Source organism: Salmo trutta, chromosome 12 (genome assembly GCF_901001165.1).
Source record: "Salmo trutta chromosome 12, fSalTru1.1, whole genome shotgun sequence".
NCBI lineage: Eukaryota > Metazoa > Chordata > Actinopteri > Salmoniformes > Salmonidae > Salmo > Salmo trutta.
This window is the reverse complement of record NC_042968.1, coordinates 97,481,813-97,506,364: the sequence shown is the minus strand read 5'-3', so window position 1 is coordinate 97,506,364 and position 24,552 is coordinate 97,481,813. Positions and strand designations below refer to the sequence as shown.

The 24,552-nt window shown below is 43.5% G+C and overlaps 1 protein-coding gene across 1 annotated transcript in view; it reads right to left on the bottom strand.

Annotated features, from left to right (window-relative positions):
- Positions 1-697: 697 nt before the first annotated feature.
- Positions 698-24,552, bottom strand: part of LOC115204712 (V-set and immunoglobulin domain-containing protein 10-like 2) — a 48,893-nt gene continuing 25,038 nt past the window's right edge. The window contains exons 7-10 of the mRNA XM_029770440.1: positions 19,941-20,063; positions 2,684-2,708; positions 1,780-1,886; positions 698-1,291 (exon numbers count right to left, since the gene is read on the bottom strand). Coding sequence (XP_029626300.1) covers positions 1,269-1,291; positions 1,780-1,886; positions 2,684-2,708; positions 19,941-20,063 — 278 coding nt within the window. The 3' untranslated portion in view covers positions 698-1,268. The remainder of the gene's footprint in view (positions 1,292-1,779; positions 1,887-2,683; positions 2,709-19,940; positions 20,064-24,552) is intronic.

The following is a 24,552-nucleotide window of genomic DNA, read 5'->3' as shown; positions in this document are numbered from 1 at the left end:
ACCACATCAAACCATCCACCTCTTTTAATCTCAACCTCAATCCTACTCCTAACCTTAACCTCTCCCCAAACCCCACTCCTAACCTTAACCTTTACCATTACCCTAACCAGGGTTCTAATCCTACCCCTAACCTCACCCCAAACCTTAACCTCTCTCCAAACCCCACTCATAACCTTAACCGTTACCATTACCCTAACCAGGGTTTTAATCCTACCCCTAACCCAAACCCTAACCTTAACCTCTCCCCAAACCCCACTCCTAACCTTAACCATCACCATTACCCTAACTAGGGTCCCCATCCTAACCTAACCCCTATCACCCTCCCTCACCCTAATCCTGACTCCCCTCCGGGGAGTGATCTGCACCAACCACTAAATCGCAACACTTCCTCTGTCTCTTCTCCTTTGTCATCAATATTCAATCAGCAGACAATTATCATCCCCCTAGTAACTACATTTTCACATAGAATCAGACCCCTACATCAATCAATCAAACACAACTTCTCTACAGCTCAGCACACTTACATAGCTCTCGGTAAAGACCTCTGTCTGTCTGTCTGTCTGTCTGTCTGTCTGTCTGTCTGTCTGTCTGTCTGTCTGTCTGTCTGTCTGTCTGTCTGTCTGTCTGACTCTGTCTGACTCTGTCTGACTCTGTCTGACTCTGTCTGACTCTGTCTGACTCTGTCTGACTCTCTCGTGTTGGTGTGTGTTGGTGTGTAACCCTTATTGTGTATCAAATAAAATAAGTTGTGATAAGAACTGTACTTTATTTCAACCTGGAAGGCAGAACAAACAGAAGGTGCTTAGGCTGCATTCACATCATCTCCTGTATTCATAAATACCAGCATATGACTTGGAAAAATCCACTTGCACGCCCTTCCAACTGGTAATTACTAGTGGGAAACTCGTCTATCATCTCTGAGCTTCGACTTCTCCCACATGCTGAACTCTGACATCACATACTAAGGAAATTACCTTGATAACAGCATTTTTGGAAGTTAAATGCAACAGCAAAACATTATTTATGAAAAACAATCTATTAGTATGGTATTTGAACACTAATGTTTTTGAGCATGATAGCTGTACTTTTAATACAAATTGTATTTGCCGAGTTTCCCACTTGTTATGAACGCAGCATTATCCAGTATGTATGGATGTGTGTGTGATCTTCAGCCCGTTGCCATGACGGTGATGGTGACGTTGACAGGTTCGTTGTCCTCAGCGGGTAGAGGAGGGGAGACGGGGGAGGCAGAGAGGGGGGAGCCAGCCCTAGGAGAGGACATGGACGTGACCTAGAGAAGAGAAGATTAATTTATCATCATAGAACTGATTGGATTTATTAACATGTTAAAGATCCAGTATATAACTTTTTGGGTGACGTGACCAAAATTCACATAGAAATGTGAGTTATAGATCTGACATTCTCATTGTAAGCAAGTCTAAGAAGAGGTAGATCTGTTATACGTGCTCTATATGCTTCCTTTTCTTAAATTTGTTTTTGTCTTAGTTTGTGTTTGATACACCAGCTTAAAAAATTATTTTAGGTTATTGAAAATATATTTCACAGTTTGGGTATACAATGATATGCTCTGGATTAGAGCATCTGCTAAATGACTACAATGTAAATATTCTACACTTGTTTTGTTTTGTCTCAAACTGAAATTAGACAAACATAGAATTGTGGCAACCAATCACGGAGCGATTGCTACATATTACTACTTTAATGACATGGGCCTGGGGGGAGATTACGTCTCATTATGTTAATGAGATATTAGGGTACCTGGGCTAGGGGAGGGGCAATGTTCTGTAACTCCTCCCTCTCCGTCAACTCCTCCCATCACCTCATCATCAGGCAGGTTGATGTTCTCCCTGGACCGGCTGTGCTGCCTACACACGCACACATCATACACACATTATATATATATATATATATATACACACACATGATACCCACATTATATACATGTATATATATATATATATATATATATATATATATATACATACAAACACACATACACTTATTGTATACACATTATATATATATATATATATATATATATATATATATATATATATATATATATATATACACACACATACTATATACACATGCTACCCACATTATATATATATATATATACCCCTCATTAAAATGCAAATAATCTTATAACATTTTGACATGCGTTTTTCTGGATTTTTTTATTGTTATTCTGTCTCTCACTGTTCAAATAAATCTACCATTAAAATTATAGACTGATCATTTCTTTGTCAGTGGGCAAACGTACAAAATCAGCAGGGGATCAAATACTTTTTTCCCTCACTTTTTTCCCTCACCCACATTATATATATATATAATGTGGGTATCGTGTATATAGTATGTGTGTGTATATATATGTATATATATACACATTATACACACATTTTATATATATATATATACACAAACAAATAATATATATACTATATACACATGATACCCACATTATATATATATATATATATATATATAAATATACAAAAACACACATACACATGTAATATACACATTTTATATATATACACACACACATATTATAGACACATTATACACACATTATATTTATATACACACACACAAGTGTTTTATACACACATTCTACATACGTATATTTTACACATGGCCTGTATGACTCCATACTCACATTCCAAACAGCACGTCATGGAGTCCTGTTTAGAGACAGGAGAGTTAAGGTCACATTAAACTGTTGTTGTTTCCTGATAACTCCTGGTCAGATATTAAACTGTTGTTGTTTCCTGATAACTCCTGGTCACATTAAACTGTTGTTGTTTCCTGATAACTCCTTGTCACATTAAACTGTTGTTGTTTCCTGATAACTCCTGGTCAGGGTCACATTAAACTGTTGTTGTTTCCAGATAACTCCTGGTCACATTAAACTGTTGTTGTATCCTGATAACTCCTGGTCACATTAAACTGTTGTTGTTTCCTGATAACTCCTTGTCACATTAAACTGTTGTTGTTTCCTGATAACTCCTGGTCAGATATTAAACTGTTGTTGTTTCCTGATAACTCCTGGTCACATTAAACTGTTGTAGTTTCCTGATAACTCCTGGTCAGATATTAAACTGTTGTTGTATCCTGATAACTCCTGGTCACATTAAACTGTTGTTGTTTCCTGATAACTCCTGGTCAGATATGAAACTGTTGTTGTTTCCTGATAACTCCTGGTCAGATATTAAACTGTTGTTGTTTCCTGATAACTCCTGGTCACATTAAACTGTTGTTGTATCCTGATAACTCCTGGTCAGGGTCACATTAAACTGTTGTTGTTTCCTGATAACTCCTGGTCACATTAAACTGTTGTTGTTTCCTGATAACTCCTGGTCAGACATTAAACTGTTGTTGTTTCCTGATAACTCCTGGTCAGGGTCACATTAAACTGTTGTTGTTTCCTGATAACTCCTGGTCAGGGTCACATTAAACTGTTGTTGTTTCCTGATAACTCCTGGTCAGATATTAAACTGTTTTTGTTTCCTGATAACTCCTGGTCAGGGTCACATTAAACTGTTGTTGTTTCCTGATAACTCCTGGTCAGATATTAAACTGTTTTTGTTTCCTGATAACTCCTGGTCAGGGTCACATTAAACTGTTGTTGTTTCCTGATAACTCATGGTCAGGGTCACATTAAACTGTTGTTGTTTCCTGATAACTCCTGGTCAGGGTCACATTAAACTGTTGTTGTTTCCTGATAACTCCTGGTCAGACATTAAACTGTTGTTGTTTCCTGATAACTCCTGGTCAGATATTAAACTGTTGTTGTTTCCTGATAACTCCTGGTCAGATATTAAACTGTTGTTGTTTCCTGATAACTCCTGGTCAGATATTAAACTGTTGTTGTTTCCTGATAACTCCTGGTCAGGGTCACATTAAACTGTTGTTGTTTCCTGATAACTCCTGGTCAGACATTAAACTGTTGTTGTTTCCTGATAACTCCTGGTCAGATATTAAACTGTTGTTGTTTCCTGATAACTCCTGGTCAGATATTAAACTGTTGTTGTTTCCTGATAACTCCTGGTCAGGTATTAAACTGTTGTTGTTTCCTGATAACTCCTGGTCAGATATTAAACTGTTGTTGTTTCCTGATAACTCCTGGTCAGGTATTAAACTGTTGTTGTTTCCTGATAACTCCTGGTCAGACATTAAACTGTTGTTGTTTCCTGATAACTCCTGGTCAGGTATTAAACTGTTGTTGTTTCCTGATAACTCCTGGTCAGGTATTAAACTGTTGTTGTTTCCTGATAACTCCTGGTCAGATATTAAACTGTTGTTGTTTCCTGACAACTCCTGGTCAGGGTCACATTAAACTGTTGTTGTTTCCTGATAACTCCTGGTCAGACATTAAACTGTTGTTGTTTCCTGATAACTCCTGGTCACATTAAACTGTTGTTGTTTCCTGATAACTCCTGGTCAGACATTAAACTGTTGTTGTTTCCTGATAACTCCTGGTCAGACATTAAACTGTTGTTGTTTCCTGATAACTCCTGGTCAGATATTAAACTGTTGTTGTATCCTGATAACTCCTGGTCAGATATTAAACTGTTGTTGTTTCCTGATAACTCCTGGTCACATTAAACTGTTGTTGTATCCTGATAACTCCTGGTCACATTAAACTGTTGTTGTTTCCTGATAACTCCTGGTCAGGGTCGCATTAAACTGTTGTTGTTTCCTGATAACTCCTGGTCAGACATTAAACTGTTGTTGTTTCCTGATAACTCCTGGTCAGATATTAAACTGTTGTTGTATCCTGATAACTCTTGGTCAGATATTAAACTGTTCTTGTTTCCTGATAACTCCTGGTCAGATATTAAACTGTTGTTGTTTCCTGATAACTCCTGGTCACATTAAACTGTTGTTGTTTCCTGATAACTCCTGGTTAGGGTCAGACATTAAACTGTTGTTTTTTCCTTATAACTCCTGGTCAGATATTAAACTGTTGTTGTATCCTGATAACTCCTGGTCACATTAAACTGTTGTTGTTTCCTGATAACTCCTGGTCAAGGGTCACATTAAACTGTTGTTGTTTTCTGATAACTCCTGGTCACATTAAACTGTTGTTGTTTCCAGATTTTCCTGGTCACATTAAACTGTTGTTGTTTCCTGATAACTCCTGGTCAGATATTAAACTGTTGTTGTTTCCTAATAACTCCTGGTCAGACATTAAACTGTTGTTGTTTCCTGATAACTCCTGGTCAGGGTCACATTAAACTGTTGTTGTTTCCTGATAACTCCTGGTCAGACATTAAACTGTTGTTGTTTCCTGATAACTCCTGGTCAGATATTAAACTGTTGTTGTTTCCTGATAACTCCTGGTCAGATATTAAACTATTGTTGTTTACTGATAACTCCTGGTCAGTGTCACATTAAACTGTTGTTGTTTCCTGATAACTCCTGGTCAGACATTAAACTGTTGTTGTTTCCTGATAACTCCTGGTCAGATATTAAACTGTTGTTGTTTCCTGATAACTCCTGGTCAGATATTAAACTGTTGTTGTTTCCTGATAACTCCTGGTCAGGTATTAAACTGTTGTTGTTTCCTGATAACTCCTGGTCAGACATTAAACTGTTGTTGTTTCCTGATAACTCCTGGTCAGGTATTAAACTGTTGTTGTTTCCTGATAACTCCTGGTCAGATATTAAACTGTTGTTGTTTCCTGATAACTCCTGGTCAGATATTAAACTGTTGTTGTTTCCTGATAACTCCTGGTCAGATATTAAACTGTTGTTGTTTCCTGATAACTCCTGGTCAGGGTCACATTAAACTGTTGTTGTTTCCTGATAACTCCTGGTCAGATATTAAACTGTTGTTGTTTCCTGATAACTCCTGGTCAGATATTCAATTGTTGTTGTTTCCTGATAACTCCTGGTCAGGGTCACATTAAACTGTTGTTGTTTCCTGATAACTCCTGGTCAGACATTAAACTGTTGTTGTTTCCTGATAACTCCTGGTCACATTAAACTGTTGTTGTTTCCTGATAACTCCTGGTCACATTAAACTGTTGTTGTTTCCTGATAACTCCTGGTCAGATATTAAACTGTTGTTGTTTCCTGATAACTCCTGGTCAGATATTAAACTGTTGTTGTTTCCTGATAACTCCTGGTCAGACATTAAACTGTTGTTGTTTCCTGATAACTCCTGGTCAGGGTCACATTAAACTGTTGTTGTTTCCTGATAACTCCTGGTCAGACATTAAACTGTTGTTGTTTCCTGATAACTCCTGGTCAGATATTAAACTGTTGTTGTTTCCTGATAACTCCTGGTCAGATATTAAACTGTTGTTGTTTACTGATAACTCCTGGTCAGGGTCACATTAAACTGTTGTTGTTTCCTGATAACTCCTGGTCAGGGTCACATTAAACTGTTGTTGTTTCCTGATAACTCCTGGTCAGATATTAAACTGTTGTTGTTTCCTGATAACTCCTGGTCAGACATTAAACTGTTGTTGTTTCCTGATAACTCCTGGTCAGATATTAAACTGTTGTTGTTTCCTGATAACTCCTGGTCAGACATTAAACTGTTGTTGTTTCCTGATAACTCCTGGTCAGGTATTAAACTGTTGTTGTTTCCTGATAACTCCTGGTCAGATATTAAACTGTTGTTGTTTCCTGATAACTCCTGGTCAGATATTAAACTGTTGTTGTTTCCTGATAACTCCTGGTCAGATTTTAAACTGTTGTTATTTCCTGATAACTCCTGGTCAGGGTCACATTAAACTGTTGTTGTTTCCTGATAACTCCTGGTCAGATATTAAACTGTTGTTGTTTCCTGATAACTCCTGGTCAGATATTAAACTGTTGTTGTTTCCTGATAACTCCTGGTCAGATATTAAACTGTTGTTATTTCCTGATAACTCCTGGTCAGGGTCACATTAAACTGTTGTTGTTTCCTGATAACTCCTGGTCAGATATTAAACTGTTGTTGTTTCCTGATAACTCCTGGTCAGATATTAAACTGTTGTTGTTTCCTGATAACTCCTGGTCAGATATTAAACTGTTGTTGTTTCCTGATAACTCCTGGTCCGGGTCAGGTATTAAACTGTTCTTGTAGGCCGTCATTATAAATAATAATTTGTTCTTAACTGACTTGCAGGAGCTGCAAAATCTGAATCCCTACAAATCAGCTGGGCTAGACAATCTGGACCTTCTCTTTCTAAAATGATCCGCCAAAATTGTTGCAACCCCTATTACTAGCCTATTTAACCTCTCTTTCGTATCGTCGTAGATCCCCAAAGATTAGAAAACTTCCGCGGTCATCCCCCTCTTCAAAGGGGGAGACACTCTAGATCCAAACTGTTATAGACCTATATCAATCCTGCCCTGTCTTTCTAAAATCTTTGAAAGCTAAGTTAACAAACAGATGACCGACCATTTCGAATCCCACCGTACCTTCTCCACTATGCAATCTGGTTTCCAAGCTGGTTGTGGTTGCACCTCAGCCACGCTCAAGGTCCTAAACGCTATCATAACCGCCATCGATAAAATATGGTACTGTGCAGCCTCCTTCATCGACCTGGCCAAGGCTTTCGACTCTGTCAATCATCACATTCTTATCGGCAGACTCAATAGCCTTGGCTTCTCAAATGACTGCCTCGCCTGGTTCACCAACTACTTTTCATATAGAGTTCGGTGTGTCAAATCGGAGGGCCTGTTGTCCGGACCTCTGGCAGTCTCTATGGGGGTGCCACAGGGTTCAATTCTCAGGCTGAGTCTTTTCTCTGTATATATCAATGATGTCGCTCTTGCTGCTGGTGATTCTCTGATCCACCTCTACGCAGACACCACCATTCTGTATACATCTGGCCCTTCTTTGGACACTGTGTAAACAAACCTCCAAACGAGCTTCAATGCCATACAACACTCCTTCCGTGGCCTCAAACTGCTTTTAAATGCTAGTAAAACTAAGTGCATGCTGTTCAACCGATTGGTGCCCGCACCCTCCCGCCCGACTAGCATCACTACTCTGGACGGTTCTGACTTAGAATATGTGGACAACTACAAATACCTAGGTGTCTGGTTAGACTGTAAACTCTCTTTCCAGGCTCACATGAAGCATCTCCAATCCAAAATTAAATCTAGAATCGGCTTCCTATTTCGCAACAAAGCCTCCTTCACTCATGCTGCCAAATATTCCCTCGTAAAACTGACCATCCTACCGATCTGTGACTTCGGCGATGTCATTTACAAAATGGCCTCCAACACTCTACTCAGCAAACTGGATGTAGTCTTTCACAGTGCCATCCGATTTGTCACCAAAGCCCCCTATACTACCCACCTGTCACGTCCTGATCAGTAGAGGGAATATTTGTATTGTAGTTTGGTCATGACGTGGCAGAAGGGTATTTGTTTCATATGGTTCGGGTTGTGTGTGTAATATTAAAGGGGTGTTTGGTTTATGTATTCCGGGGTTTTAGTGTATGTTCTGGTTTTGGTTTTCTATGGTTTTTGGGTTTGTCTATTTCTTTGTTGTCTGTGTGGCTCCCGATCAGGAACAGCTGTACGTCGTTGTTCCTGATTGGGAGTCATATATTAGGAGCTTGTTTTCACCTGGGGTTTTTGTGGGTAGTTGTATTTTGCACTGCTACATATAGCCTGTAAAACTGTCGTCTGCCGTTCTTTGTTTTGTTGTTTTTTCGTGTTCTCTTCATTTAATAAATATAAAGATGAGCATCCACATTCACTCTGCGTTTTGGTCATCTCTACACAACGACGGCCGTGACAGAACTACCCACCAGAAAAAGACCAAGCAGCGGAGTAAGGAGCAAAGGGAATTTGATATGGACTGGCGGGAGAAATGGACATGGGAGGAAATTCTGGATGGGGCTGGACCTTGGCACCAGGCTGGGGAATACCGTCGCCCACGGGAAGAAATCGAGGCAGCCAAGGCGGAGAGGCGTAGGTACGAGGCCTTGTACGCGAGGAGGGAGAAGCACGAGAGGTACCCCCAATAATTTGGGTTAGGGTTTTGGGGGGGGCACACGGGTAGTTTGGCTGGGCAAAGGATGAGCCATAAGCCAGCTACCCGTGTTTATATGGAGGACCGTATGGAGTGGAGGGCGCCGAGTTTTGAAGAAGTGCGCAAGATCTCACCCATATGCACGCACAGTCCAGTGCGAGTTATTCCAGCCCCTCGCAGATGTCGTGCTAGAGTGGGCATCCAGCCTGGTAGGTGGATGCCTGTGCAGCGCGTCTGGTCACCGGTGCGCCTCCTAGGACCAGGCTACCCTACACCCGCTCTACGCACGGCAACCATCAGGCCCCTGCACAGCCCAGTTCGCCCTGTACCAGCACCCCGCTCGTACAGGGCTACTAGTTCCATCCAGCCAGGACGGGTTGTGCAGGAGGTGCGATCAAGACCGCCTGTGCGCCTCCATGGCCCAGTATTTCCAGTTCCTGCCTCTTGTGCTGACCCAGAAGTGCGAACCCCTAGTCTGGCACGTCCAGTATCAGAACCACGCATCAAGCTTCCAGAGAGTCAGCCTAGTCCTACTCAGTCTGTTCCCGCTCCTCGCACTAGCCATGAGGTGCGTGTTCCCAAACTGGCACTTCCAGCACCACGCATCAGGCTTCCAGTGCGTAATACCAGTTCCACTCGGCCGGTTCCTGCTTCCCGCACTAGCCCTGAGGTGCGTGTCCCCAGGCTGGTACCTCCACTACCAGTCCCACGCATCAGGCTTCCAGTGCGTCAGCCCAGCCTCGAGTGTCCGGAAACAGTGCCCCGTCCAGAGTGTCTGGAAACAGTGCCCCATCCAGAGTGTCCGGAAACAGTGCCCCGTCCAGAGTATTCGGAAACAGTTCCCCGTCCAGAGTATTCGGAAACAGTGCCCCGTCCAGAGTATCCGACGACAGTGCCCCGTCCAGAGTATTCGGCAACAGTGCCCCGTCCAGAGTATTCGGCAACAGTGCCCCGTCCAGAGTATCCGACGACCATGCCCCGTCCAGAGTATTCAGCAACAGTGCCCCGTCCAGAGTATTCGGCAACAGTGCCCCGTCCAGAGTATTCGGCAACAGTGCCCCGTCCAGAGTATCCGACAACAGTACTCCGTCATGAGTATCCGGTAAGAGTGTTAAGCCCGGAACCGAGTGAGACGGCCTACAGTTTGGAACCAAGGGAGACGGCCCACTGTGCAGAACCGAGTAAGACGGCCTACAGTTCGGAACCAAGGGAGATGGCCCACTGTGCAGAACCGAGTAAGACGGCCTACAGTTCGGAACCAAGGGAGATGGCCCAATGTGCAGAACCGAGTGAGACGGCCCATAGTTCGGAGAGGGGTGAATGGGTCTACAGTCCGGAACCGAGTGAGTCTGCCTGCGGTCCAGAACCGAGTGAGTCTGCATGCAGTCCGGAACCGAGTGAGTCTGCCTGCGGTCCGGAACCGAGTGAGTCTGCCTGCGGTCCGGAACCGAGTGAGTCTGCCTGCAGTCCGGAACCGAGTGAGTCTGCATGCGATCCGGAACCGAGTGAGACTGCCTGCGATCCGGAACCGAGTGAGTCTGCCTGCGGTCCGGAACCGAGTGAGTCTACCTATAACTCCGAACTGTGTGAGTCTGACTATAACTCCGAACTGTGTGAGTCTGCCTACAGCTCGGAACCGAATGAGTCTGCCTACGGCCCGGAACCGAGTGAGTCTGCCTACAGTCCGGAACCAAGCGAGTATGCCTACAGTCTGGGTGGGTGTAGATCAGAACCTATACCCCCCAACCCAGTATAGGTGGGTTGGGGGGGGTGTTGCACAGGTGCCGTCGTTGACGGCAGCCACCCTTCCTTCCCTCCCTTTAGTTTAGGGGATTTATGTTTGTTTTGGGGTATTTTTTTGTGTGAGGTGCATCCGGGGTCTGCATCTTTGGGGGGGGGGGGGGGGGGGTACTGTCACATCCTGACCAGTAGAGGGAGTATTTGTTTTGTAGTTTGGTCATGACGTGGCAGAAGGGTATTTGTTTCATATGGTTCGGGTTGTGTGTGTAATATTAAAGGGGTGTTTGGTTTATGTATTCTGGGGTTTTAGTGTATGTTCTGGTTTTGGTTTTCTATGGTTTTCGGGTTTGTCTATTTCTTTGTTGTCTGTGTGGCTCCCGATCAGGAACAGCTGTACGTCGTTGTTCCTGATTGGGAGTCATATATCACAACTTGCAGACTTGCAGACTTGCAGACTTGCAGACTTGTTTACGCTGCTGTGCGTTTTTGTTGCCGATCTTACTTTGCTACCTAACGGTTTTTACTTTTTCATTACCGTATATTTTTACTTTTTACCCTCACTGTGTGGCTCCCGATCAGGAACAGCTGTACGTCGTTGTTCCTGATTGGGAGTCATATATCACAACTTGCAGACTTGCAGACTTGCAGACTTGCAGACTTGTTTACGCTGCTGTGCGTTTTTGTTGCCGATCTTACTTTGCTACCTAACGGTTTTTACTTTTTCATTACCGTATATTTTTACTTTTTACCCTCACTCAACTTTTTTCATTCAACTTTCTTACCCCGGAGGTTTTATCTGGACATGGTTCGTCAGGACTTCAAACAGCCGAAGCTAAGTAACATTAACATGATGCCTTCCAATTGCAGTCGTTGTACTTATAATATACAGGAGAACGATCACCTTACGGCAAGGATAGCTGTGCTGCAAGCCCAGCTTCAGACGCAATCGCTAGGCAAGGGTAATTTCAGTGTAGGAAAGGATGAAACAGCGTCTGTGCCACCAGTAAGTACAGATAGTAACGTTAGTATAAACCCCCTCGCACGGTCCCCGCAGCCGGACAACTTTCTCATGGCTTCTGGAGGGAAACGCTGTAGGAATGCTCAACCGGTGTCGCTTATTCAGCCGACAGAAACTTTCAACCGGTTCTCCCCATTAAGTGAGTCGGAGTCGGAGGCCGAGACTTCTCTGGTCTCTACTCCTCCCGCTGTGGGGTCTGAGACGCCGACGGCTCCCACCATTAGCTCTGACAAATTGAAAACCCTAGTCATTGGCGACTCCATTACCCGCAGTATTAGACTTAAAACGAATCATCCAGCGATCATACACTGTTTACCAGGGGGCAGGGCTACCGACGTTAAGGCTAATCTAAAGACGGTGCTGGCTAAAGCTAAAACTGGCGAGTGTAGAGAGTATAGAGATATTGTTATCCACGTCGGCACCAACGATGTTAGGATGAAACAGTCAGAGGTCACCAAGCGCAACATAGCTTCAGCGTGTAAATCAGCTAGAAAGATGTGTCGGTATCGATTAATTGTCTCTGGCCCCCTCCCAGTTAGGGGGAGTGATGAGCTCTACAGCAGAGTCTCACAACTCAATCGCTGGATGAAAACTGTGTTCTGCCCCTCCCAAAAGATAGAATTTGTAGATAATTGGCCCTCTTTTTGGGACTCACCCACAAACAGGACCAAGCCTGGCCTGTTGAGGAGTGACGGACTCCATCCTAGCTGGAGGGGTGCTCTCATCTTATCTACGAACATAGACAGGGCTCTAACTCCTCTAGCTCCAGAATGAAATAGGGTGCAGGCCAGGCAGCAGGCTGTTAGCCAGCCTGCCAGCTTAGTGGAGTCTGCCATTAGCACAGTCAGCGTAGTCAGCTCAGCTTTCCCCATTGAGACCGTGTCTGTGCCTCGATCTAGGTTGGGCAAAATTAAAAATGGCGGTGTTCGCTTTAGTAATCTCACTAGCATAAAGACCTCCTCCATTCCTGCCATTATTGAAAGAGATTGTGATACTTCACATCTCAAAATTGGGTTACTTAATGTTAGATCCCTCACTTCCAAGGCAGTTATAGTCAATGAACTAATCACTGATCATAATCTTGATGTGATTGGCCTGACTGAAACATGGCTTAAGCCTGATGAATTTACTGTGTTAAATGAGGCCTCACCCCCTGGTTACACTAGTGACCATACCCCCCGTGCATCCGGCAAAGGCGGAGGTGTTGCTAACATCTACGATAGCAAATTTCAATTTACAAAAAAAAAACAATGACGTTTTCGTCTTTTGAGCTTCTAGTCATGAAATGGGCCATATGCAGTGTTCCTCACTGAGTTCCCTGAATTCCTATCGGATCTTGTAGTCATAGCAGATAATATTCAAATTTTTGGTGACTTTAACATTCACATGGAAAAGTCCACAGACCCACTCCAAAAGGCTTTCGGAGCCATCATCGACTCAGTGGGTTTTGTCCAACATGTCTCTGGACCTACTCACCTACTCACTGCCACAGTCATACTCTGGACCTAGTTTTGTCCCATGGAATAAATGTTGTGGATCTTAATGTTTTTCCTCATAATCCTGGATTATCGGACCACCATTTTATTGCGTTTACAATTGCAACAAATAATCTGCTCAGACCCCAACCAAGGAGCATTAAAAGTCGTGCTATAAATTCTCAGACAACCCAAAGATTCCTTGATGCCCTTCCAGACTCCCTCTGCCTACCCAAGGACGTCAGAGGACAAAAATTAGTTAACCACCTAACCGAGGAACTCAATTTAACCTTGCGCAATACCCTAGATGCAGTTGCACCCCTAAAAATTAAAAACATCTGTCATAAGAAACTAGCTCCCTGGTATACAGAAAATACACGAGCTCTGAAGCAAGCTTCCAGAAAATTGGAACGGAAATGGCGTCACACCAAACTGGAAGTCTTCCGACTAGCTTGGAAAGACAGTACCGTGCAGTATCGAAGAGCCCTCACTGCTGCTCGATCATCCTATTTTTTCAAACTTAATTGAGGAAAATAAGAACAATCCGAAATTTCTTTTTGATACTGTCGTAAAGCTAACTAAAAAGCAGCATTCGCAAACGGAGGATGGCTTTCACTTCAGCAGTAATACATTTATGAACTTCTTTGAGGAAAAGATCATGATCATTTGAAAGCAAATTACGGACTCCTCTTTAAATCTGGGTATTCCTCCAAAGCTCCATTGTCCTGAGTCTGCACAACTCTGCCAGGACCTTGGCTCAAGGGAGATACTAAAGTGTTTTAGTACTATATCTCTTGACACAATGATGAAAATAATCATGGCCTCCAAACCCTCAAGCTGCATACTGGACCCTATTCCAACTAAACTACTGAAAGAGCTGCTTCCTGTGCTTGGCCCTCCTATGTTGAACATAATAAATGGTTCTCTATCCACCGGATGTGTACCAAGCTCACTAAAAGTGGCAGTAATAAAGCCTCTCTTGAAAAAGCCGAATCTTGACCCAGAAATTATAAAAAACTATCGGCCTATATCGAATCTTCCATTCCTCTCAAAAATTTTAGAAAAAGCTGTTGCACAGCAACTCACTGCCTTCCTGAAGACAAATAATGTATACGAAACGCTTCAGTCTGGTTTTAGACCCCATCATAGCACTGAGACTGCACTTGTGAAGGTGGTAAATGACCTTTTAATGACGTCAGACCGAGGCTCTGCATCTGTCCTCGTGCTCCTAGATCTTAGTGCCGCTTTTGATACCATCGATCACCACATTCTTTTGGAGAGATTGGAAACCCAAATTGGTCTACATGGACAAGTTCTGGCCTGGTTTAGATCTTATCTGTCGGAAAGATATCAGTTTGTCTCTGTGAATGGTTTGTCCTCTGACAAATCAATTGTAAATTTCGGTGTTCCTCAAGGTTCCGTTTTAGGACCACTATTGTTTTCACTATATATTTTACCTCTTGGGGATGTCATTCAAAAACATAATGTTAAATTTCACTGCTATGTGGACGACACACAGCTGTACATTTCAATGAAACATGGTGAAGCTCCAAAATTGCCCTCGCTAGAAGCCTGTGTTTCAGACATAAGGAAGTGGATGGCTGCAAACTTTCTACTTTTAAACTCGGACAAAAAAGAGATGCTTGTTCTAGGTCCCAAGAAACAAAGAGATCTTCTGTTCAATCTGACAATTAATCTGGATGGTTGTACAGTCGTCTCAAATAAAACTGTGAAGGACCTCGGTGTTACTCTGGACCCTGATCTCTCTTTTGAAGAACATATCAAGACTGTTTCAAGGACAGCTTTTTTCCATCTACGTAACATTGCAAAAATCAGAAACTTTCTGTCCAAAAATGACGCAGAAAAATTAATCCATGCTTTTGTTACTTCTAGGCTGGACTACTGCAATGCTCTACTTTCCGGCTACCCGGATAAAGCACTAAACAAACTTCAGTTAGTGCTAAATACGGCTGCTAGAATCCTGACTAGAACCAAAAAATTTGATCATATTACTCCAGTGCTAGCCTCCCTACACTGGCTTCCTGTTAAGGCAAGGGCTGATTTCAAGGTTTTACTGCTAACCTACAAAGCATTACATGGGCTTGCTCCTACCTATCTTTCCGATTTGGTCCTGCCGTACATACCTACACGTACGCTACGGTCACAAGACGCAGGCCTCCTAATTGTCCCTAGAATTTCTAAGCAAACGGCTGGAGGTAGGGCTTTCTCCTATAGAGCTCCATTTTTATGGAATAGTCTGCCTACCCATGTGAGAGACGCAGACTCAGTCTCAACCTTTAAGTCTTTACTGAAGACTTATCTCTTCAGTAGGTCCTATGATTAAGTGTAGTCTGGCCCAGGAGTGTGAAGGTGAACGGAAAGGCTGGAGCAACGAACCGCCCTTGCTGTCTCTGCCTTGCCGGTTCCCCTCTTTCCACTGGGATTTTCTGCCTCTAACCCTATTACAGGGGCTGAGTCACTGACTTACTGGTGTTCTTCCATGCCGTCCATGGGAGGGGTGCGTCACTTGAGTGGGTTGAGTCACTGACGTGGTCTTCCTGTCTGGGTTGGCGCCCCCCCCTTGGGTTGTGCCATGGCAGAGATTTTTGTGGGCTATACTCGGCCTTGTCTTCGGACGGTAAGTTGGTGGTTGTAGACATCCCTCTAGTGGTGTGGGGGCTGTGCTTTGGCAAAGTGGGTGGGGTTATATCCTGCCTGTTTGGCCCTGTCCGGGGGTATCATCGGATGGGGCCACAGTGTCTTCTGATCCCTCCTGTCTCAGCCTCCAGTATTTATGCTGCAGTAGTTTATGTGCCGGGGGGCTAGGGTCAGTCTGTTTCATCTGGAGTATTCTCTTGTCTTATCCGGTGTCCTGTGTGAATTTAAATTTACTCTCTCTAATTCTCTCTTTCTTTCTTTCTCTCGGAGGACCTGAGCCCTAGGACCATGCCTCGGGACTACCTGGCATGATGACTCCTTGCTGTCCCCAGTCCACCTGGCCATGCTGCTGCTCCAGTTTCAACTGTTCTGCCTGCGGCTACGGAACCCTGACCTGTTCACCGGACGTGCTTGTTGCACCCTCGACAACTACAATGATTATTATTATTTGACCATGCTGGTCATTTATGAACATTTTAACATCTTGACCATGTTCTGTTATAATATCCACCCGGCACAGCCAGAAGAGGACTGGCCACCCCTCATAGCCTGGTTCCTCTCTAGGTTTCTTCCTAGGTTTTTGGCCTTTCTAGGGAGTTTTTCCTAGGGAGTTTTTCCTAGCCACCGTGCCTCTTTCACATGCATTGCTTGCTGTTTGGGGTTTTAGGCTGGGTTTCTGTACAGCACTTTGAGATTTCAGCTGATATACGAAGGGCTATATAAATAAATTTGATTTGATTTGATTTGATTTGATATATTAGGAGCTTGTTTTCACCTGGGGTTTTTGTGGATAGTTGTATTTTGCACTGCTACGTATAGCCTGTAAAACTGTCGTCTGCCGTTCTTTGTTTTGTTGTTTTTTCGTGTTCTCTTTATTTAATAAATATAAAGATGAGCATCCACATTCCCGCTGCGTTTTGGTCATCTCTACACAACGACACCCGTGACACCACCACTGCAAACTGTATGTTCTCGTTGGCTGGCCCTCACTACATATTCGTCGCCAAACCCACTGGCTCCAGGTCATCTATAAGTCTTTGCTAGGGTAAGGCCCCACCTTATCTCAGCTCACTGGTCACCATAGCAACACCCACCCGTAGCACGTGCTCCAGCAGTTATATTTCACTGGTCGTCCCCAAAGCCAACACTCCCTTTGGCCGCCTTTCCTTCCAGGTCTCTGCTGCTAATGACTGGAACGAGTTGCAAAAATCACTGAATGACTGAAGCTTATATCTCCCTCTCTAACCTTAAGCATCAGCTGTCAGAGCAGCTTACCGATCACTGTACCTGTACACAGCCAATCTGTAAATAGCACACCCAACTACCTCATCCCCATATTGTTGTTTATCTTTTTGCTCTTTTGCTCCCCAGTATCTCTACTTGCACATCATCATCTGCACCTCTATCACTCCAGTGTTAATGCTAAATTGTAATTATTTCGTCTATTTATTGCCTTGCCTCCCTAATCTTCTACATTTGCACACACTGTACATAGATTTTTCTATTGTTTTATTGACTGTACGTTTGTTTATCCCATGTGTAACTCTGTGTTGTTGTTTTTGTCGCACTGGTTTGCTTTATCTTTGCTAGGTCGCAGTTGTAAATGAGAACTTGTTCTCAAATGGCCTACCTGGTTAAATCAAGGTGAAATACATACATACACACTATATATACATACCTACCTGGTTAAATTAATTAAAATTAAAAATAAATTAAAAAAACTTGCCAAGTTAAAAAAAGGTTAAATATTTCTGTTTTTAAATAAAAATAAATCAAACTGTAGTTGTATCCTGATAACTCCTGGTGTCACATCCTGACCATAGAGCGCTCTTATTTTCTATGGTAGAATAGGTCAGGGCGTGACTGGGGGGTTGATCTAGTTTATTTATTTCTATGTGGGGTTCTAGGTTTGATTTTCTATGTTGGTGATTTGTATGATTCCCAATTAGAGGCAGCTGGTAATCGTTGTCTCTAATTGGGGATCACATTTAAGTAGCTGTTTTTCCCACCAGTGTTTATGGGATATTGTGTTTTGAGTTAGTGCACATAGCATTCTCTGTTAGTCACGGTTCATTGTTAGTTTATTGTTTATTTGTTTTTGTGTTTGCTTAGTTTCACTTTCTAATAAATCATGTGGAACTCAACATTCGCTGCGCCTTGGTCCGTTTCTACAAACGAACGTGACACCCAGTGAGGGTCAGCATGCCAGTTAGGATCAGGGTCAGGGTCAGAATGTTAGTCAGGGTCAGCATCAGGATACTAGTTAGGGTCAGGGTCATCATGCTAGTCAGGGTCAGGGTCAACATGCTAGTTAGGGTCAGGGTCAGCATGCTAGTCAGGGTCTGGGTCAACATGCTAGTTAGGGTCAGGGTCAGCATGCTAGTCAGGGTCTGGGTCAGCATGCTAGTTAGGGTCAGGGTCATCATGCTAGTTAGGGTCAGGGTCATCATGCTAGTTAGGGTCAGGGTCAACATGCTAGTTAGGGTCAGGGTCAGCATGCTAGTCAGGGTCAGGGTAATAATGCTAGTTAGGGTCAGGGTCGTCATGCTAGTTAGGGTCAGGATCAGCATGCTAGTTAGGGTCAGGGTCAGGGACATCATTCTAGTTTGGGTCAGGGTCAGCATGTTAGTTAAGGTCAGGGTCATCATGGTAGGTATGGTCAGGGTCACCGTGCTAGTTAGGGTCAGGGTCAGCATGCTAGTTGGGTCTACACCAGAGGTTAGTTAATTCCACCCCTGATTAGAGTTAGAGTTTACATTAACTGGATGATTAGATTTTACATTAACTGGATGGTCAGGGTTAGAGTTTACATTAACTGGATGGTTTAGGGTTAGAGTTTACATTAACTGGATGGTTAGGGTTAGAGTTGCCATTAACTGGATGGTTAGAGTTAGAGTTTACATTAACTGGATGGTTAGAGTTTACATTAACTGGATGGTTACAGTTAGAGTTTACATTAACTGGATGGTTAGGGTTAGAGTTTACATTAACTGGATGGTTAGAGTTAGAGTTTACATTAACTGGATGGTTAGGGTTAGAGTTTCCATTAACTGTATGGTTAGGGTTAGAGTTTACATTAACTGGATGGTTAGAGTTAGAGTTTACATTAACTGGATGGTTAGAGTTAGAGTTTACATTAACTGGATGGTTAGAGTTTACATTAACTGGATGGTTAGAGTTTACATTAACTGGATGGTTAGGGTTAGAGTTTACATTAACTGGATGGTTAGGGTTAGAGTTTACATTAAATGTATGTTTAGGGTTAGAGTTTACATTAACTGGATGGTTAGCGTTAGAGTTTACATTAACTGGATGGTTAGGGTTAGAGTTTACATTAACTGGATGGTTAGGGTTAGAGTTTACATTAACTGGATGGTTAGGGTTAGAGTTTACATTAACTGGATGGTTAGAGTTAGAGTTGACATTAACTGGATGGTTAGAGTTAGAGTTTACATTAACTGGATGGTTAGAGTTTACATTAACTGCATGGTTAGAGTTAGAGTTTCCATTAACTGGATGGTTAGAGTTAGAGTTTACATTAACTGGATGGTTATGGTTAGAGCTTACATTAACTGGATGGTTAGAGTTTATATTAACTCGATGGTTAGAGTTAGAGTTTACATTAACTGGATGGTTATGGTTAGAGTTTCCATTAACTGGATGGTTAGAGTTAGAGTTTACATTTACTGGAATGTTAGTTTCCATTAACTGGATGGTTAGAGTTTACATTAACTGGATGTTTAAGGTTAGAGTTTACATTATAATTGAACTGTGTATAGTGTTTTTGTGTGTAGTGCGTGAGTATGTAATGTGTGTGTGTGTGTAGGTGTGTAGTGCGTGAGTATGTAATGTGTGTGTGTAGGTGTGTAGTGCATGAGTATGTAATGTGTGTGTGTGTAGGTGTGTAGTGTGTGTAGTGTTTGAGTATTTAGTGTGTGTGTAGGTGTGTGTGTGTGTAGTGTGTGAGTATGTAATGTGTGTGTGTAGGTGTGTAGTGCGTGAGTATGTAATGTATGTGTGTGTAGGTGTGTGTACGTACGGGGGTTGTTGTTGCGGTTGCGGATTATGTACATGAAAAGCAGAATGGTTGCTATGGTAGTGATGAGCATCCCTCCAATGGCAGCTCCAATCACAGCAGGGTACGCACTGAAGGGAGGGTTCTCTGCAAAATACACACACACACACACACACACACACACACACACACACACACACACACACACACACACACACAGTCAGAAATGTATACCCTCTACCATTTACAGCGAGCCTGACATTTACAGGTAATTTCCGTTTGAGCCGACATCTGCAGCTTTTACGTTAATGTGATCTTTGCAAAATGCCCTTAAAATCTGCATTGTCAGCTATATAGTGACTTGCACAATAGCACAGCTAGGATGGATTATTTTGGGCACCTGAGTGGTGCAGCGGTGTAAGGCACTGCATCTCAGTGCAAGAGTGGTCACCGCAGTCACTGGTTTGAATCCAGGCTGCATCACATCTGGTCGTGAATGGAGTCTCTTAGGGTAGCGCACAATTGGTCCGGGGTAGGCTGTCGTTGTAAGTAAGAATTAGTTCTTAACTGACTTGCCTAGTTAAATATAGGTTTAAATAAAACAAGCTATGTTTTGTTGCAAAATGTGTAATACATCGTCAACATTGGGTTGTGGTGCACCATGTCCGTACAGTACATACAAATTAACTGGCTAATGTCGGCTAGGATGTTAGTGAATCAGTGATGCTTTGAGAACATTCAGAACTAATCTCTAACAGAATAGGCCGAGCTAACAGGTTCAGAACTAATCTCTAGCAGAATAGACAGAGCTAACAGGCTCAGAACTAATTTCTAACAGAATAGACAAAGCTAACGGGTTCAGAACTAATCTCTAGCAGAATAGACAAAGCTACAACTCTTATAATTTAGTGTACCCTACGCACACAACCCATGTGGAATTCCTGGTCTCTGGAAGCGTTTGGAACTGGCGATCTGTGGTCAAGAACACATAGTTTATCTCAGCCTATGCTGCTCTTCAGTCACTTTACTTTTTGGCCCTGACAGAGACACATGGATCACCCCAGAGAACACTGCTACTTCAACTGCTCTTCCTTCATCTGACTACCATTTCTCATAATCCGAGAGCATCTGGTCGTCGCATGCTGGCACAGAGCTACTAATTTCTCTTTAGTGGAGATTTTCTCTTTTCTCCCAATCTCACCTGTCCATCTCCTCGTTTGAATACTAATATGTCACTGTCACTTGTCCACTCAAACTTAACATTATTGTCATCTATCGCCCACCAGGTGCCCTTGGAGAGTTCATCAATGAATTTGACACCTTGATAAGCTAATTTCCTGAAGATGGCTCACCACTCTTCATACTTGGTAACTTCAACCTTCCGACATCTGCTTTCGATTAATTTCTTTCCAACTCTCTCTTTCCCCTTCTTGCCGCTTTTGACTTCACCCTTTCCCCTCCCACTCACAAGGCAGGCAATACACTTGACCTCAACTTTACTAGAGGCTGTTCTCCTACTAATCTCACAGCAACCCCCCTCCAGGTCTCTGTTCTCCTACTAATCTCACTGTAACCCCCCTCCAGGTCTCTGTTCTCCTACTAATCTCACTGTAACCCCCCTCCAGGTCTCTGTTCTCCTACTAATCTCACTGTAACCCCCCTCCAGGTCTCTGTTCTCCTACTAATCTCACAGCAACCCCCCTCCAGGTCTCTGTTCTCCTACTAATCTCACTGTAACCCCCCTCCAGGTCTCTGTTCTCCTACTAATCTCACTGCACCCCCCCTCCAGGTCTCTGTTCTCCTACTAATCTCACTGTAACCCCCCTCCAGGTCTCTGTTCTCCTACTAATCTCACTGTAACCCCCCTCCAGGTCTCTGTTCTCCTACTAATCTCACTGTAACCACCCTCCAGGTCTCTGTTCTCCTACTAATCTCACTGCAAACCCCTCCAGGTCTCTGTTCTCCTACTAATCTCACTGTAACCACCCTCCAGGTCTCTGTTCTCCTACTAATCTCACTGCAAACCCCTCCAGGTCTCAGTTCTCTTACTAATATCACTGTAACCCCCCTCCAGGTCTCTGTTCTCCTACTAATCTCGCTGTAACCCCCTCCAGGTCTCTGTTCTCCTACTAATCTCACTGCAACCCCCCTCCAGGTCTCTGTTCTCCTACTAATCTCACTGTAACCCCCCTCCAGGTCTCTGTTCTCCTACTAATCTCACTGTAACCCCCCTCCAGGTCTCTGTTCTCCTACTAAACTCACTGTAACCCCCCTCCAGGTCTCTGTTCTCCTACTAATCTCACTGCAACCCCCCTCCAGGACTCTGTTCTCCTACTAATCTCACTGTAACCCCCCTCCAGGTCTCTGTTCTCCTACTAATCTCACTGTAACCCCCCTCCAGGTTTCTATTCTCCTACTAACCCCCCCCCCCCTCCAGGTCTCTGATCAATACTTTGTTTCCTTTTCTATTTCCATTTCCTCCCACCCTAACCACTTAGCCCCTACCCAGATGGTCATGTGACTCGCACTGTCCCCTTTCCTCTCAGCCCTCCCCTCCTGCTCCGTGGCTGAGTGACTATTTGTGATCTTACAGAACAAAAATAGAGGAAAAATAAACTTCAGGAGGACCTATCATCCTTCTACTCCCTCCTCTCTAAATTCTCTTCCTCTGTATCCACTGCTAAAGCCACTTTCTATCACCCTGCATGTCAACCTTCTTCCTCTAACCCTGGGAAAATATTTTCCACCTTCTCCTCCCTTCTTAATCCTCCACCCACTCCCTCCTCCCACTCTGCGGATCACTTTGTCAACCACTTTGAAAAGAAAGTTGACGACATCTGCTCCTCCTTCATTCAGCCTACTGAATCAATTGGTCCCACTACTACCCTATGCCTTAAAATCCTGTGACTAGTGAGGTCCAGCTGCCCAACAAACTGCCCTCTTGAAACCATCCCCTCCTCCCTTCAGACCATCTCTGGAGACCTTCTCCCATTTCTCACTTCCCTCATTAATTAATCCCTGACCACTGGCTGCATCCCCTCTGACTTCCACATGGCCTGAGTCACTCCCCTCCTCAAGAAACCAACACTCGACTCCTCTGATGTCAAAAACTACAGACTACATCCCTTCTTTCTTTTCTTTCCAAAACACTTGAGTGCACTGTCCGATCAGAATGGGGATGGCTGCCATTTTATGGGCTCCTAACCAACTGAGCTATTTTGTTTGGAACTTATTTTGTACATAACATTGCTGCTTCCATCGCTTATGACCGAAAATAGCTTCTGGACATCAGAACAGCGATTACTCACCTCAAATTGAAAAAATCTTTTTTCTTTAATGAATCTGAAGTGAAGGATATACTGCTTTCTTGAGACCAGGCCCAAATCCCTGTCATTCGCGTGAAGAAAAGACAGAGAAAACGGGGGCGGAGGTTGCAGAGCCTGGTGAGAATTCGGAGGATAGTGTGTAAACCACCACTACCATCCGTACTATTGGCCAATGTGCAATCATTTGAAAATAAACTAGATGATCTACGATTAAGACTATCCTACTTTCTTATGTTTCACCGAGTCATGGCTGAACAACGACACGGATAATATAGAGCTGGCTGGGTTTTTCGTGAATCAACAGGGCAGAGCAGCTATGTCTGGTAAGACGAGGGGCAGGGGTATGTGTCTATTTGTCAATAACAGCTGGTGCACGATGTCTAATATTAAAGAAATCTCAAGGTATTTCTCGTCTGAGGAAAAGTACCTCATGACAATCAGCTTTGAAATCAGCAATATTTTGTGTTATGATACACACGGTATCACAAACAAGGTACTAGGGTATGTGAATTGATATTAGCTCCAGCTGTATACTAGCAAGGTAAGTTAGCCTACAAAGCTGGAAGCTACAGATATCTTCTTGCATTGTAAAGTGTTGTAGCACTAATGTAGCAGTGACAGTAATGAACAGTTTAACATTTTCTACGTGCATTATTCAAATGTGTGCAGCGTGGAGATGAAGCCCAGACTCCCAGTGAGTTCAGTGGTTCCTCAGGACAGACTAGAGCCAGAATGAGAGGGGAGTTAACATGATACAGTCCAGACTCCCAGTGATTCCTCAGGACAGACTAGAGTCAGTATGAGAGGGGAGTTTAACATGATACAGTCCAGACTCCCAGTGGTTCCTCAGTCCAGACTCCCAGTGAGTTCAGTGGTTCCTCAGGACAGACTAGAGCCAGAATGAGAGAGGAGTTAACATGATACAGTCCAGACTCCCAGTGGTTCCTCAGGACAGACTAGAGTCAGTATGAGAGAGGAGATAACATGATACAGTCCAGACTCCCAGTGAGGTCAGTGGTTCCTCAGGACAGACTAGAGCTAGCAATGAGTAAGTGGAGCAGGCACGGCGCTCTGGCGCGGCGCTCTGGCGCTTTAAGGAGACATGGGCTGTGTTGAAAGACAGACTTTATCCTCAATCAGGGGTGATGTGAAGCACATTTTGACAGAGGTACCGAAAGTAACACGGCGCTCCTAGTGGCCGGGGACTTTAATGCAGGCAAACTTAAATCTGTTTTAATTTCTACCAGCATATCACATGTGTAACCAGAGGGAAAAAAACTAGACCACTTTTACTCCAAACACAGAGACGC